Source organism: Oncorhynchus mykiss, chromosome 20 (genome assembly GCF_013265735.2).
Source record: "Oncorhynchus mykiss isolate Arlee chromosome 20, USDA_OmykA_1.1, whole genome shotgun sequence".
Lineage (NCBI taxonomy): Eukaryota > Metazoa > Chordata > Actinopteri > Salmoniformes > Salmonidae > Oncorhynchus > Oncorhynchus mykiss.
The window spans coordinates 26,769,236-26,783,038 of NC_048584.1; the positions used below are offsets into that span (position 1 = coordinate 26,769,236).

Sequence of the window (13,803 nt, forward strand, 5' to 3'; positions counted from 1 at the left end):
TAGTCTGTGACCATTACTTCTGTTTAGAACTACAGTAGTGTACAGTCTCTGGTTATAGGCGAACAGCCCAGAGAAATTCCCCCAAAATTGTGCATCAACTATGGGCCCTGGTCAAAAGTAGTGCACTATATAGGGTGCCATTCGGGACACAAACATTGGCTATTAGTGTTAAATACCATCTAGCCTGCATGCCAGTGTGCATTCTGCTGGTTTGGTATAACAACATGACAGTTGGACAAAAAAGGGAAGCAAACAGAATGGTCAAGATTATTTCTAATCTGAGTTTTATTAGGAATTACACCTGTGACACACATCCTTTTATCCTCATATATTCCTCTGCTCTGTAAAGTAAAGCAAGTTAGTCAAGTCTACAGTAAACTCATGTCTCACCTATTCCCTAGACCCCTAGAGGATGTTTTACAGAGGTTTGAACCCTGAGCTATGAATTTCCCTTTGTGGGGAAATTTAGGACCAAAAACAAATTAAAAAGACTAATGTATGGTTTGTCACAGATTCTTTATTCCCACACATGCAGTACTGCTCTAAACAATGGGCAGTGTGTGTGTGTTTGGTCCCACAGTTGGGAGAACATTACCTCTAAACTTAAAGGACAACAATGTTGGCCTGCCAGAGAGGGCTCTGTTCAAAATAATTGCTGTTTTTAGTGCTGGCATCTACAGCTCCATCAGGGCTCGGATTTCATCAACACGTGACGTCTTCCTCTCACTGGGGTTCTTGGTGCCAAAAGCCTTCTCCACCAGATCCTGCTTCTGCCTCTGAATCTTCACCATGTTCTCCTCCACGGAGCCCTTCACTATGAACTACACACACACAATAAATATTTGTATGTACACACACACACCACCACTGCCTCTGTGTCCATGATAAAACTACACACTTTAGTGACTACATTCCACACAACCCGCAGCCATGTAACCTCTGACCTTAGTAATGACAACATCTCTCTTCTGGCCGAGGCGGTGACACCGGTCCACACACTGGTCCTCTGCTGCTGGGTTCCATGCCTGTGGACACACAAATGTCAGAGTGTGTACATGTATGTCTGTGTGTGAGGAAAGTGTAGATTACTGAACAGTTGAAACACTTACTGGGTCCATGAGGAAGACGCGGGATGCAGCGCTGAGGTTTATCCCCACCCCTCCGGCTTTGAGTGACAGCAGCATGATCAATGGGCTGCCAGGGGCGTCGCTCTGGAACTCCTGAATGACCTGAGCCCGCCTTTTCTGGTTCATAGTGCCGTCCAGACGTACAAACTTGAAACCCTCCTCCCTAGAGGCAGAGCGTGAGAGAGTGATCCGGGGTAAAATATATTTTTAAGTGTTCTGTGTGTGTGTGTACATGTTACCTGAGTGGAATCTCCAGAATAGTGAGGAAGCGTGTGAACTGAGAGACAACCAGACTCCTGATGCTGTCGTCCTCACTGCGCAGTCTGAGCAGGCTAGACATTAGAGCCTCCACCTAGACACACCGTTTGTTGATCAGGGGGTGTCTTACAGTAGCTAGAAGCCATCACATCTTATAGCACATGAAAACCATTCAACAGGAGTACAGATTCTATGAACATACAGTAATAAATCAATTATACACACTAATAAATATCAAATCAAATCAAATTTTATTTGTCACATACACATGGTTAGCAGATGTTAATGCGAGTGTAGCGAAATGCTTGTGCTTCTAGTTCCGACAATGCAGTAATAATCAACAAGTAATCTAACTAACAATTCCAAAACTACTGTCTTGTACACAGTGTAAGGGGATAAATAATATGTACATAAGGATATATGTGTGTGTGTGTATTTGTCTTGTCTATATTGAATACATCATTTAAACATTCACAGTGTAGGTTGGAAAAAGTATGTGAACCCCTAGGCTAATGACTTCTCCTAAAGCTAATTGGAGTCAGGAGGCAGCTAACCTGGAGTCCAATCATTGAGACGAGATTGGAGACGTTGGTCAGACCTGCCCTGCCCTATAAAATCTCACAAATGTTTTTTATTTGATAATCACAAGCATTGCCTGATGTGAACCATCCCTCGAACAAAAGAGATCTCAGAAGACGTAAGATTAAGAACGGTTGACTTGCATAAAGCTGGAAAGGGTTACAAAAGTATCTCTAAAAGCCTTGATGTTCATCAGTTCACGGTAAGACAAATTGTCTATAAATGGAGAACGTTCAGCACTGTTGCTACTCTCCCTAGGAGTGGCCGTCCTGCAAAGATGACAGCACGAGCACAGTGCAGAATGCTCAATGAGGTTATGAAGAATCCTAATGTCAGCTAAAGACTTACAGAAGTCTCTGGAAAATGCTAACATCTCTGTTGCCGAGTCTACGATACGTAGACCCCCCCCCCCAAAAAAAGTATAGTGGAGGGAGCATCATGGTTTGGAGCTGCTTTGAAGCCTCAGGGCCTGGACAGCTTGCTATCATTGATGGAAAACTGAAATTCCCAAGTTTATCAAGACATTTTGCAGGAGAATGTAAGGCTGTCTGTCTGCCAATTGAAGCTCAACAGAAGTTGGGTGATGCAACAGGACAACGACCCAAAACACAGAAGTAAATCAACAACAGAATGGCTTGAACAGAAGAAAATAGACCTTCTGGAGTGGCCCAGTCAGTCCTGACCTCAACCCGATTGAGATGCTGTGGCATGACCCCAAGAGAGCGGTTCACACCAGACATCCCAAGAATATTGCTGAACTGAAACAGTTTTGTAAAGAGGAATGGTCCAAAATTCCTCCTGACCGTTGTTCAGGTCTGATCCGCAACTTGGTTGAGTTCATTATTAAAACCAAGGGTTCACATACTTTTCCCACCCTGCACTGTGAATGTTTACACGGTGTGTTCAATAAAGACATGAAAACGTACAATAGTTTGAGCAGACTGTTTGTCTATTGTTGTGACTTAGATGAAGATCAGATCCAATTTTATGACCAATTTATGCAGAAGTCCAGGTAATTCCAAAGAGTTCACATACTTTTCTTGCCACTGTATGTATGCGTACACATACACAAAACCAGTCAAAAGTTTTACAACACCTACTCATTCAAGGGTTTTTCTTCATTTTTACTGTTTTCTACATTGTAGAATAATAGTGAAGACATCTTTACTATGAAATAACACATAGGGAATCATGTAGTAAACAAAAAAGTGTTAAACAAATCAATATATTTTATATTTGAGATACTTCAAATAGCCACCTTTTGCCTGGACAGCTTGTACACTCTTGGCATTCTCTCAACCAGCTTCACCTGGAATGCTTTTCCAACCGTCTTGGAGTTCCCACATATGCTGAGTACTTGTTGGCTGCTTTTCCTTCATTCTGTGATCCGACCAATCCCAAACCATCTCAATTTGGTTGAGGACGGATGATTGTGGAGGCCAGATGATCTGATGCAGCACTCCATCACTCTCCTTCTTGGTCAAATAGCCCTTACACAGCCAGGAAGTGTGTTGGGTCATTGTCCTGTTGAAAAACAAATGATTGTCCCACTAAGCCCAAACCAGATGGGATGACGTATCGCTGCAGAATGCTGTGGTAGCCATGCTGGTTAACTGTGCCTTGAATTCTAAATAAATCTTTGCTTTACGGTGGGAAATATACATGTGGAGATCATCCGTTCACCGATACTGTGTCTCAAAGACACGGCGGTTAGAACGAAAAATCTAAAATTTGGACTCAACACACCAAAGGACAGACTTCCACCGGTCTAATGTCCATTGCTCGTGTTTGATGGCCCAAGCAAGTCTCTTCTTACTGGTGTCCTTCAGTAGAGGTTTCTTTGCAGCAATTCAACCATGAAAGCCTGATTTACTGTCTCCTCTGAACAGTTGATTCTGTGAAGCATTTATTTGGGCTGCAATTTCTGAGGATGGTAACTCTAATGAACGTATCCTCTGCAGCAGAGGTAACTCTGGTTCTTCCATTCCTGTGGCGCTTGTCATGAGAGCCAGATCATCATATCGCTTGAAGGTTTTTGCGACTGCTCGAGGAAACGTCAAAGTACTTGAAATTTTCCGTATTGACTGACCATGTCTTAAAATAACGATGGACTGTCATTTCTCTTTGATTATTTGAGCTGTTCTTGCCATAATATGGACTTGGTATTTTACCAAATAGCACTATCTTCTGTATACCCCCCTACCTTGTCACAACACAACTGATTGGCTCAAACGCATTAAGAAGGAAAGAAATTCCACAAATTAACTTTTCACAAGGCACACCTATTAATTGAAATGCATTCCAGGTGACTACCTCATGGTTGAGAGAATGCCAAGAGTGTGCAAAGCTGTCATCAAAGCAAAGGGTGGCTATTTGAAGAATCTCAAATATAAAATATTTTTTGACTTGTTTAACACTTATTTGCTTACATGATTCCATGTGTGTTACTTCATAGATTTGATGTCTTCACTATTATTCTACAATGTAGAAAATAGTAAAGAAAAACCTTTGAATGAGTAGGTATTCTAAAACTTTTGACAGTTAATTAGTTAGTTAGTAATAAGTAAGTATGTATATGCATGTATGTATACACAAAATGTTTATAGGCACAACAACTTTCTACAACAGGGTGGTTGGTATTCACTAGGAATCAAACGGGTCCAAACAGGGAGGGACTACCTGAACGTTCACAATAAATGTATTGCTAGTTTGCACAAATGAATATACCCCAGAAGTGGTTCTCCAGGTGTATCTATGTTACCTTGGAGCTGCTCCTCCAGTTCTCCAAGAGGTTACTCTCCTCCTCCTCCTCCTCCAGAGGGAACTCCACTAGTTCACTGGCCTTGATCTGGCCTCTGCACAGAGGGCACCGTGCCTGCTCCTACACACAATAAGTGTACCTGGTCAATACCTGCAGCGAGCGAGCGAGCGCGAGAGAGCAAGAGAGACACATGGCGTGTATGTAGTTAACTACCTGCTCACTGCGTATGACCTCTGCGATGCAGGGTCTGCAGTAGACGTGTGCACAGTGTGTGATGACGGGCAGACGAACAGAGTCCAGACATACAGCACACTCTTCATCCGAGCCAGTGCCCAGCACCAGCCTCAGTTTCATTATCAGACGCTCTCTCAACTCTGCAGGAGTCACAGCTACCACACCTGGCGAGGGGGGGGGGGGTTCATTAGAATGGTATGTGGCTTATTTAAAATACCAACAAAACAATCTGCTACAAAAGTTACAAAATGTATGTGTATACACACACTTTACCCATATATGTGTGTTACCTGTGTGTGTAGTGGTCTTTCCCAGTAGGCCAGGGTGGCAGCAGAACTGTCTCAGCCTGACTAGGATAGCCAGAACATCTGCGTAGTTCCTGAGGACGGTCCCCTCTGCAACGTACCTAGACACACACACACACACACAGGTGACAACACACATGGCCACACACAGGTACAGTGCCTTGCGAAAGTATTCGTCCCCCTTGAACTTTGCGACCTTTTGCCACATTTCAGGCTTCAAACATAAAGATATAAAACTGTGTTTTTTGTGAAGAATCAACAACAAGTGGGACACAATCATGAAGTGGAACGACATTTATTGGATATTTCAAACTTTAACAAATCAAAAACTGAAAAATTGGGCGTGCAAAATTATTCAGCCCCTTTACTTTCAGTGCAGCAAACTCTCTCCAGAAGTTCAGTGAGGATCTCTGAATGATCCAATGTTGACCTAAATGACTAATGATGATAAATACAATCCACCTGTGTGTAATCAAGTCTCCGTACAAATGCACCTGCACTGTGATAGTCTCAGAGGTCCGTTAAAAGCGCAGAGAGCATCATGAAGAACAAGGAACACACCAGGCAGGTCCGAGATACTGTTGTGAAGAAGTTTAAAGCCGGATTTGGATACAAAAAGATTTCCCAAGCTTTAAACATCCCAAGGAGCACTGTGCAAGCGATAATATTGAAATGGAAGGAGCATCAGACCACTGCAAATCTACCAAGACCTGGCCGTCCCTCTAAACTTTCAGCTCATACAAGGAGAAGACTGATCAGAGATGCAGCCAAGAGGCCCATGATCACTCTGGATGAACTGCAGAGATCTACAGCTGAGGTGGGAGACTCTGTCCATAGGACAACAATCAGTCGTATATTGCACAAATCTGGCCTTTATGGAAGAGTGGCAAGAAGAAAGCCATTTCTGAAAGATATCCATAAAAAGTGTTGTTTAAAGTTTGCCACAAGCCACCTGGGAGACACACCAAACGTGTGGAAGAAGGTGCTCTGGTCAGATGAAACCAAAATTGAACTTTTTGGCAACAATGCAAGACGTTATGTTTGGCGTAAAAGCAACACAGCTGAACACACCATCCCCACTGTCAAACATGGTGGTGGTGGCAGCATCATGGTTTGGGCCTGCTTTTCTTCAGCAGGGACAGGGAAGATGGTTAAAATTGATGGGAAGATGGATGGAGCCAAATACAGGACCATTCTGGAAGAAAACCTGATGGAGTCTGCAAAAGACCTGAGACTGGGACGGAGATTTGTCTTCCAACAAGACAATGATCCAAAACATAAAGCAAAATCTACAATGGAATGGTTCAAAAATAAACATATCCAGGTGTTAGAATGGCCAAGTCAAAGTCCAGACCTGAATCCAATCGAGAATCTGTGGAAAGAACTGAAAACTGCTGTTCACAAATGCTCTCCATCCAACCTCACTGAGCTTGAGCTGTTTTGCAAGGAGGAATGGGAAAAAATGTCAGTCTCTCGATGTGCAAAACTGATAGAGACATACCCCAAGCGACTTACAGCTGTAATCGCAGCAAAAGGTGGCGCTACAAAGTATTAACTTAAGGGGGCTGAATAATTTTGCACGCCCAATTTTTCAGTTTTTGATTTGTTAAAAAAGTTTGAAATATCCAATAAATGTCGTTCCACTTCATGATTGTGTCCCACTTGTTGTTGATTCTTCACAAAAAAATACAGTTTTATATCTTTATGTTTGAAGCCTGAAATGTGGCAAAAGGTCGCAAAGTTCAAGGGGGCCGAATACTTTCGCAAGGCACTGTATAAACACACACAGCCACACCTGCTGATGGTGGTGCGTCCCTCTGTGCGTGCCAGCTCGTATTCCTCCCTCTCCTTCTGTGTCAGCTCCACTTCCTCTATTCTGACACTCCTCTCCGGTAGAGAGACCAGAGGCCGACCACACACACGGCTGGCCTTCGTACGACGCAGCGTGACACACTTCACCAGAGCCTGCAGATTCCTAAACACACACGCCGGGTCAAACACACACATTTGAGTTGTCAGCTTTGGCAGCCAGTGAAAACATAAACACAGCCATTGTTACAAATGTGAGATGCTGTAGTCGAGATCAGTTGTCGCTTTAGCAGGAGGGTTCTAATAACCATGAGTCAGCCAGCCAGTCAGTCAAGCTAGCATGACTGTGAATGACTCTCTCGCTGTTGTGTGTGCGCACGCGTGTACTGACTGCAGGCCCGTCTTGTCCCCCTGTGTGACAGGTCTCTGTATGACTCTGTTCCACCACTCTCTCACGTCGAATGGCTTCAGACGCAGAAAAGCCACCAGCATCCACAGATCCCTCAGGTTGTTCTGGATGGGAGTGCCTGGACACAAATGACACTGAGCTCTTCACATGTTCTATGTCAGCAGTTGACATTATCCACTAGCAGTGTGTGTGTGTGTGTGTGGCTAGTACCTGTGAGTATCCAGCGTCTCTGTGTGTTTAATTTGAGTACAGCCTTGCTCTGCTGGGTGTTTGGGTTTCTGATAATATGGCCCTCGTCCAAGACCACTCTCAACCAGCTCACTGTATGGAGGGGACTAGCACTGCCCTGAGACAGAGAGGAGTGAGTGAAAGAGAGAGCGTTGCAGTTTACCAGTCCCAAATCAAGAGCGATAACACACACCCACCCTCCACTCACCGAGTAGTCAGCAGAAAGCACGTTGTAGGTGGTGAGGACCATGTGCTGCGAGGACAGGAAGTGTGTGTCCCTGTTGCGTTCCGAGCCATAGTACAGATACACATTCAGCTTGACGTCCGCTCGCACATGTTGATCCAACTGGTCCTACAACACAAGTTAACATGTTAGTGTGTGTGAGAGTGACTGACCGTTTGACTGACTGACTGTTTATGTGTGTGCACGAATGTGCAAAATAATGTGTTCTCACCAGCCAGTTGCTGAGTACCGATAAGGGGCAGATGATGAGAGTGGCTCTGGCTGCTGGGTCGTCTGTGCTCTGGGAAGAGGCAGCTTCCACCGGCGAAACTACACTTTTACCTAAACTCACACACACACACCAAATAATGCAGTCATCAAATGGGCGGGGATGCGTGTAGCTTTATCACAGATCATCAGTATATCAATGATGCATGGCAGAGCAATATAATATATCCACCATATATTGACCACTGAACTCACCGACACTCTTTTTCTGAGGAGCTCCCTGTGTTAACCCACTCAGTGCTGCTGCAAAGTCCAGGTCCTCCAACACAGCACCCCCTAGACACACACACACCACCCAGTTTTGCACGCAAACTATGTTTCAAATCCTAAATGCCCGTACTTGTAAAGATGGCTGTCTTACCTTTTCTTGAGGTGCTGACTGCTTTCCCTTTGGTCTTAGCAGCTGAAAGGACAGATTTTATTGCAGCACAGACCACCACATATACATGGCATCAGGAGGGACAAAAATCACACACACAGCCAATTTACCTTTCTTTGTTGTGGTGGCCTTGCCTCCCTGTGGCCTTCCCTTCGCTGTGTGGTGAAGGACAGATATATTAGTTCAGCTGAGTCTGCATGTCCTCACACAAATAGTAGTAGTGTGTATATTAGGGACTTCTACCTTTCTTTTCAGACACCCAGTCCTCGTCTCCATCCTCCACCACATCCTCTTGCACCACGTCCACTGACTCCACCTGGGTTTCAGCCTGATTGGCGCTGAAACACACACACACAATTTGTCCTGACAGAAACCAGAGGTGATAACATACGCAAGCAGAGAGCTATGTGCTAAGGCTCTAACCTACCTCATACAAGGGGAGTGACCAGCGGGACCCACAGACACTTCTGCCTGATCCCCGTCGCCACTCTTCCCTGAGAGAGAAGGAAGGAAGGAAGAAAGAAAGAAAGAAAGAAAGAAAGAAAGAAAGAAAGAAAGAAAGAAAGAAAGAAAGAAAGAAAGAAAGAAAGAAAGAAAGAAAGAAAGAAAGAAAGAAAGAAAGAAAGAAAGAAAGAAAGAAAGAAAGAAAGAAAGAAAGAAAGAAAGAAAGAAAGAAAGAAAGAAAGAAAGAAAGAAAGAAAGAAAGAAAGAAAGAAAGAAAGAACGAACGAACGAACGAACGAACGAACGAACGAGAGAGAGAGAGAAAGCGGAATCAACATTAGTGAGCGAGGAGCAGGCACCTGAAATGTCTGATCACACACACTTACCTTCAGGGTTTTTCCTTGCGGTGGTAGAGGCCTTAGGTTCAGGGGAAGACTTCTCCTACAGAGACATATAGACACAGCTCACTGACAGGACATTCAGAAATCCACGCACAGAGGCTGTCATCTTTTCACTTTACGACAGCTGATCTGAACCAGTGTTGGGGTCAATTAATGAAAAATAACTTGAAATTGGGTTTACTTTTTGAATTGACTGGAGAAATTAAAATTGAATTGACCCCGCCCCCCCAACCCTGATCTGAACAGACATGACAGTGTCAAATCTATCACCTAATCATTTCACCAATCAGCAGCCACGAAGGAAGCCCACTTCAGATCATAACACTTACCGGTTCACACAGAGGTTTCCCGTGGTGGAAGTTGGAGAGGATCAGAGCGATGGTGGTCAACGTTTTCCCCTGAAAACACAAACCACAGTGGTGATGGTGAAGGGTGTGTGTGTGTGTTCATGTACTGTACATGGTCAGTAATCAGTGTGTGTGTTCGTCTCACCAGTCCCATGTCGTCAGCCAGTATGCCGCCCCGGACCCTCTGCGGTCTCTCTCTAACAGAGGAGTGTGTGAGTGTGTTATAGAACAGTTCCCCCTTAACCTCCCAGAAGTGGGGCAGCGCAGCGTTGTTTTCACACACACACATCCAGCTCAGAGCCTGCTTCTGGTGGGGCAGCAGCGGAGTACACACTGCCTGTAGATCGAAAGATACACACACAAACAGCAATGAGTCTATTCCGATTTCAACCTCCTCCTTCCTGTGTATATACACACACACATATACACACACATATTTATATATATATATATATACACACACACACACACACACACATACACACTGGAGTTCAAAATGTTGGGGTCACTTAGAAATATCCTTGTTTTTGAAAGAAAAGCAAATGTTTTGTCCATTAAAATAACATCAAATTGACCAGAAATACAGTGTAGACATTGTTAATGTTGTAAATGACTGCTGCAGCTGGAAATGGCTGATTTGTAATGGAATATCTACATATGCGTACAGAGGCCCATTATCAGAAACTTTAAAACATCAACAATGTCTATACTGTATTTCTGATCAATTTGAGGTTATTTTAAAATGGACAAAGAAAATGTGCTTTTCTTTCAAAATCAAGGACATTTCTAGGTAACCCCAAACTTTTGAACAGTAGTGTGTGTGTGGGTGTGTACACACAGTACCAGTCAAAAGTTTGGACACACCTACTCATTGCAGGGGTTTGTCTTTATTTTTACTATTTACTATGTAGAATAATAGTGAAGACATCAAAACTATGAAATAACACATATGGAATCATGTAGTAATCAAAAAAGTGTTAAAACAATTCAAAATATATTTTACATTTGAGATTCTTAAAATAGCCACATGAAGGTCAGTCAATCCAGAAAATTTCAAGAATTTTCAGCTCCATAATGGGCTCAGGAGAGGGGAAGGTCGAGTCGTGTCTTCCGAAAAATGACCCGCCAAAGCCTTCTTTTTATTATAATTTTTACCATTTTTATTTACCCCTTTTTCACAGTCTCCAATTAGTAGTTACAGTCTTGTCTCATCGCTGCAACTCCTGTACGGACTCGGGAGAGGCGAAGGTCGACAGCCGTGCGTCCTCAGAAACACAACCCAACCGCACTGCTTCTTGACACAATGCCAGCTTAACCCAGAAGCCAGCCACACCAACATGACGGAGGAAACACAGTACACCTGGCGACCGTGTCAGCGTGCATGCGCCCGGCCCACCACAGGAGTTGCTAGAGCGCGATGGGACAAGGACATCCCTGCCGGCCAAACCCTCAACTAACCCGGACCAATAGTGCGCCGCCCCATGGGTCTACCGGTCGCGGTCGGCTGCGACAGAGCCTGGACTCGACCAGGATCTCTAGTGGCACAGCGATGCAGTGCCTTAGACCACTGCGTCACTCGGGAGGCCCCCAAAGCGCGCTTATTAACACCCACACGATTAAACCCGGAAGCCAGCTGCACCAATGTGTCGGAGGAAACACTGTTCAACTGACGACGGAAGACAGCCTGCAGGCGCCTGGCGCACCACAAGGAGTCTGTATAGTGTAATGAGCCAAGTAAAGCCCCCCACCAGCCAAACCCTCCCCTAACCCATATGACGCTGGGCCAATTGTGCGCCACCCTATGGGACTCCCGGTCACGGCCAGTTGGGCTTGAACCCCAGGCTGTAGTGATGCCGCAAGACCGCTGCGCCACTCAAGAGGCCCTCCATTCCTGACTCTCCCGCTTCTCTTAAAAACACACAAGTATACATGCACTCACCTCCACTGCCTCTCTCTCTCCAATCTTATCCTCCATCAGGTTTTCAAATAAATTGTCAAATGCATTCTTCAACTGCAGGAGAGGGGAGGAAACGGCGTGATACGACAACCCAGAAGTAGGTAATCATAATTTCCAAAATCTTGGTGTACATCTTTATACTGTACGTAGCCTAAGCCTATTTGTTTTTAAGTGTATTGTGTCTGATCAAAATGCACCATATTCCGTACATAGTGAACTACTTTTGACAAGAGCCCCATGGGTCCCGGTCAAAAGTAGTGCACTAAATAGGGAATAGGGTGCTATTTGGGAAGCAGATGGTTGGAAGTATAATACCTCTTCTGCAGTCAGTAGGACACTCTTCCTGGGCAGACCTCTAGAACCATCTACACACATGAATCCATTCCCAAATGACACACACACACACACACACACACACACACACACACACAGTGAGACAAGAGATTGCCCAGGAGGAGGCTATGAGTGTACCTGTGTCAGCATGTGTGTGTGTGTGTACCTGTAGGCCCACTCTGCAGTTTGAAGCTGCGGGAAGTTATCTGCCTCAACACTGCATCTCTGTTCTCCTCTCTCCCCCAGAAGGACAGAACTACAGACATGGTGAACTGGTTTGTCACCCCGAACGGCACCACCCTAAACACACACAAAACAGTTCATTACATTGGCTTGTACACACACAGCTGCATATCAGTTATAAACACTGATCCATGGACCTCTACATGAACTATGACAGGACCCATGGACACTGTCAGCCCTGCTCTCACACACACTCACTCACCCTTCCACCCTGGCCAAGTTGTTGTCCATGATGTTAGCCAACAACACGGCTAGCTCTCGTTTGATGTGCCCCACCTGACTGCCATAGACGTTAGCCACCATCACCGCATTACAGTCGTATGGGTTCTGAGGCTGACGCACCAGAGACACCATCTCCCCTTTGTTCACCTATACACACATAATAGGGTCATTCATTCTCAAGGCCTATTTGTGACGCATAAGTTAAAGTAAAACTAGTAAGAAGTTAGTTAGCCTAAAGCCAGGACTGGTCAGGACAAACCCTTGGACCAACTTAAGATTAATGGATTTAGCAAGTTTTTCTTTACCTTTTGGTAGATAGCTACTTACCACGCCAGTATAATACCGGAGGCCTACCACGCTCCCACGTAGGCTGCCAAACAGCACCCCAGTGTCTGGCTCTCGGTCCAGCTCTTCTCCTGTGCCTCGGATGGCCTGGGACAACGTCTCTGTGACCTGGTCATCTGCAAAGCTAAACCCAGCCCCTCCAAACCATCGCCTGGACTGCATGGTGCCTGAAACACATACACACAGTTGACAAGTAGACCCGTGTTTCCCCAAGGCCCTACCCCAGGGTGTGCACACATGTTTTGTTCTATCCCAGCAATAAGACTCCTGATTAAACTAGCCAACCAGTTGTATATAGTTGAATCCGGTGTTTTATTTGCAAGTGCAAAATTAACTCCTAACATAACTAGCTGACATTCGAGCTAGTTTGCTGGCTACTGTACTGGATGAATCAATCAAATGTATTTATAAAGGCCTTTTTGCATCAGCAGACGTCAAAGTGCTTATACAGAAACTGAGCAGAAAAGCCCAAACAGCAAGCAACGCAGACATAGAAGCACGGTGGCTGGGAGGGGTGGTCTCTAGTAAGACTGATTATCTTAAGTTCAAGCAGCTACAACAAACATTTGACTAGTAGTGGGCACTAGCACGTGAATGGCGTTTTGGTCTAACCTTAAAAACTAGCAAGCATTAGCTGAGCTTGTTCTAAGCTAACTAGCCAACGCTGGTTAATGACCTAACTAGCTAGGTCATGATTGGCCTATGCATGTATTTCACAATATATACAAATGTTAACAATAGGTCAAATATAGCGGGGTTTGGATTCACCTTGAAGATCAACAACTTATTTGCTAAATGTTAGTTTCGTAATGTTTCAGTCCTTCAACGCAGGCTGCGTATTTAAGCGCCTTCGTCTCTCTCCTGAATAGCCAATGAGCGCGGACTCTCAGCTTAGTCTAGCGTCACAAGAA

General features: G+C 44.7%; 1 protein-coding gene across 3 annotated transcripts; it reads right to left on the reverse strand.

The window, feature by feature from the left end:
• Nucleotides 1-261: 261 nt before the first annotated feature.
• On the reverse strand, nt 262-13,788 carry hltf (helicase-like transcription factor). 3 transcript variants are annotated; one of them, XM_021576285.2, is made up of 26 exons: nt 13,661-13,788; nt 12,875-13,059; nt 12,528-12,694; nt 12,249-12,382; nt 12,065-12,114; nt 11,732-11,803; nt 9,938-10,129; nt 9,775-9,843; nt 9,431-9,485; nt 9,028-9,094; nt 8,844-8,938; nt 8,711-8,755; nt 8,583-8,624; nt 8,417-8,497; nt 8,166-8,275; nt 7,919-8,062; nt 7,693-7,828; nt 7,465-7,600; nt 7,060-7,239; nt 5,250-5,365; nt 4,939-5,123; nt 4,726-4,845; nt 1,367-1,479; nt 1,110-1,290; nt 945-1,025; nt 262-821 (listed from the first exon to the last, which is right to left on the reverse strand). In XM_021576285.2, the coding sequence occupies exons 2-26, from the start codon at nt 13,052-13,054 to the stop codon at nt 675-677; spliced, it is 2,898 nt and encodes a 965-aa protein (XP_021431960.2). In that variant the 5' UTR covers nt 13,055-13,059; nt 13,661-13,788; the 3' UTR covers nt 262-674. The 3 variants fall into 3 exon arrangements, with proteins under 3 accessions (XP_021431960.2, XP_021431959.2, XP_021431961.2); XM_021576284.2 differs by having other exon boundaries at nt 7,453-7,600; XM_021576286.2 differs by lacking the exons at nt 12,065-12,114; nt 12,528-12,694; nt 12,875-13,059; nt 13,661-13,788 and having other exon boundaries at nt 7,453-7,600; nt 12,249-12,383.
• Nucleotides 13,789-13,803: the final 15 nt, after the last annotated feature.

What these genes read in the sequence shown, in the direction of transcription:
- hltf (XM_021576284.2), bottom strand. Translation starts at nt 13,054, where the DNA reads ATGCAGTCCAGGCGATGGTTTGGAGGGGCTGGGTTTAGCTTTGCAGAT. An exon ending in CGGTACTCAGCAACTGGCTG is followed by an intron (nt 8,063 to 8,165) that starts GTGAGAACACAT and finishes CTTGTGTTGTAG; the next exon opens with GACCAGTTGGATCAACATGT. An exon ending in GGACGCACCACCATCAGCAG is followed by an intron (nt 5,366 to 7,059) that starts GTGTGGCTGTGT and finishes GTGTGTGTCTAG; the next exon opens with GTACGTTGCAGAGGGGACCG.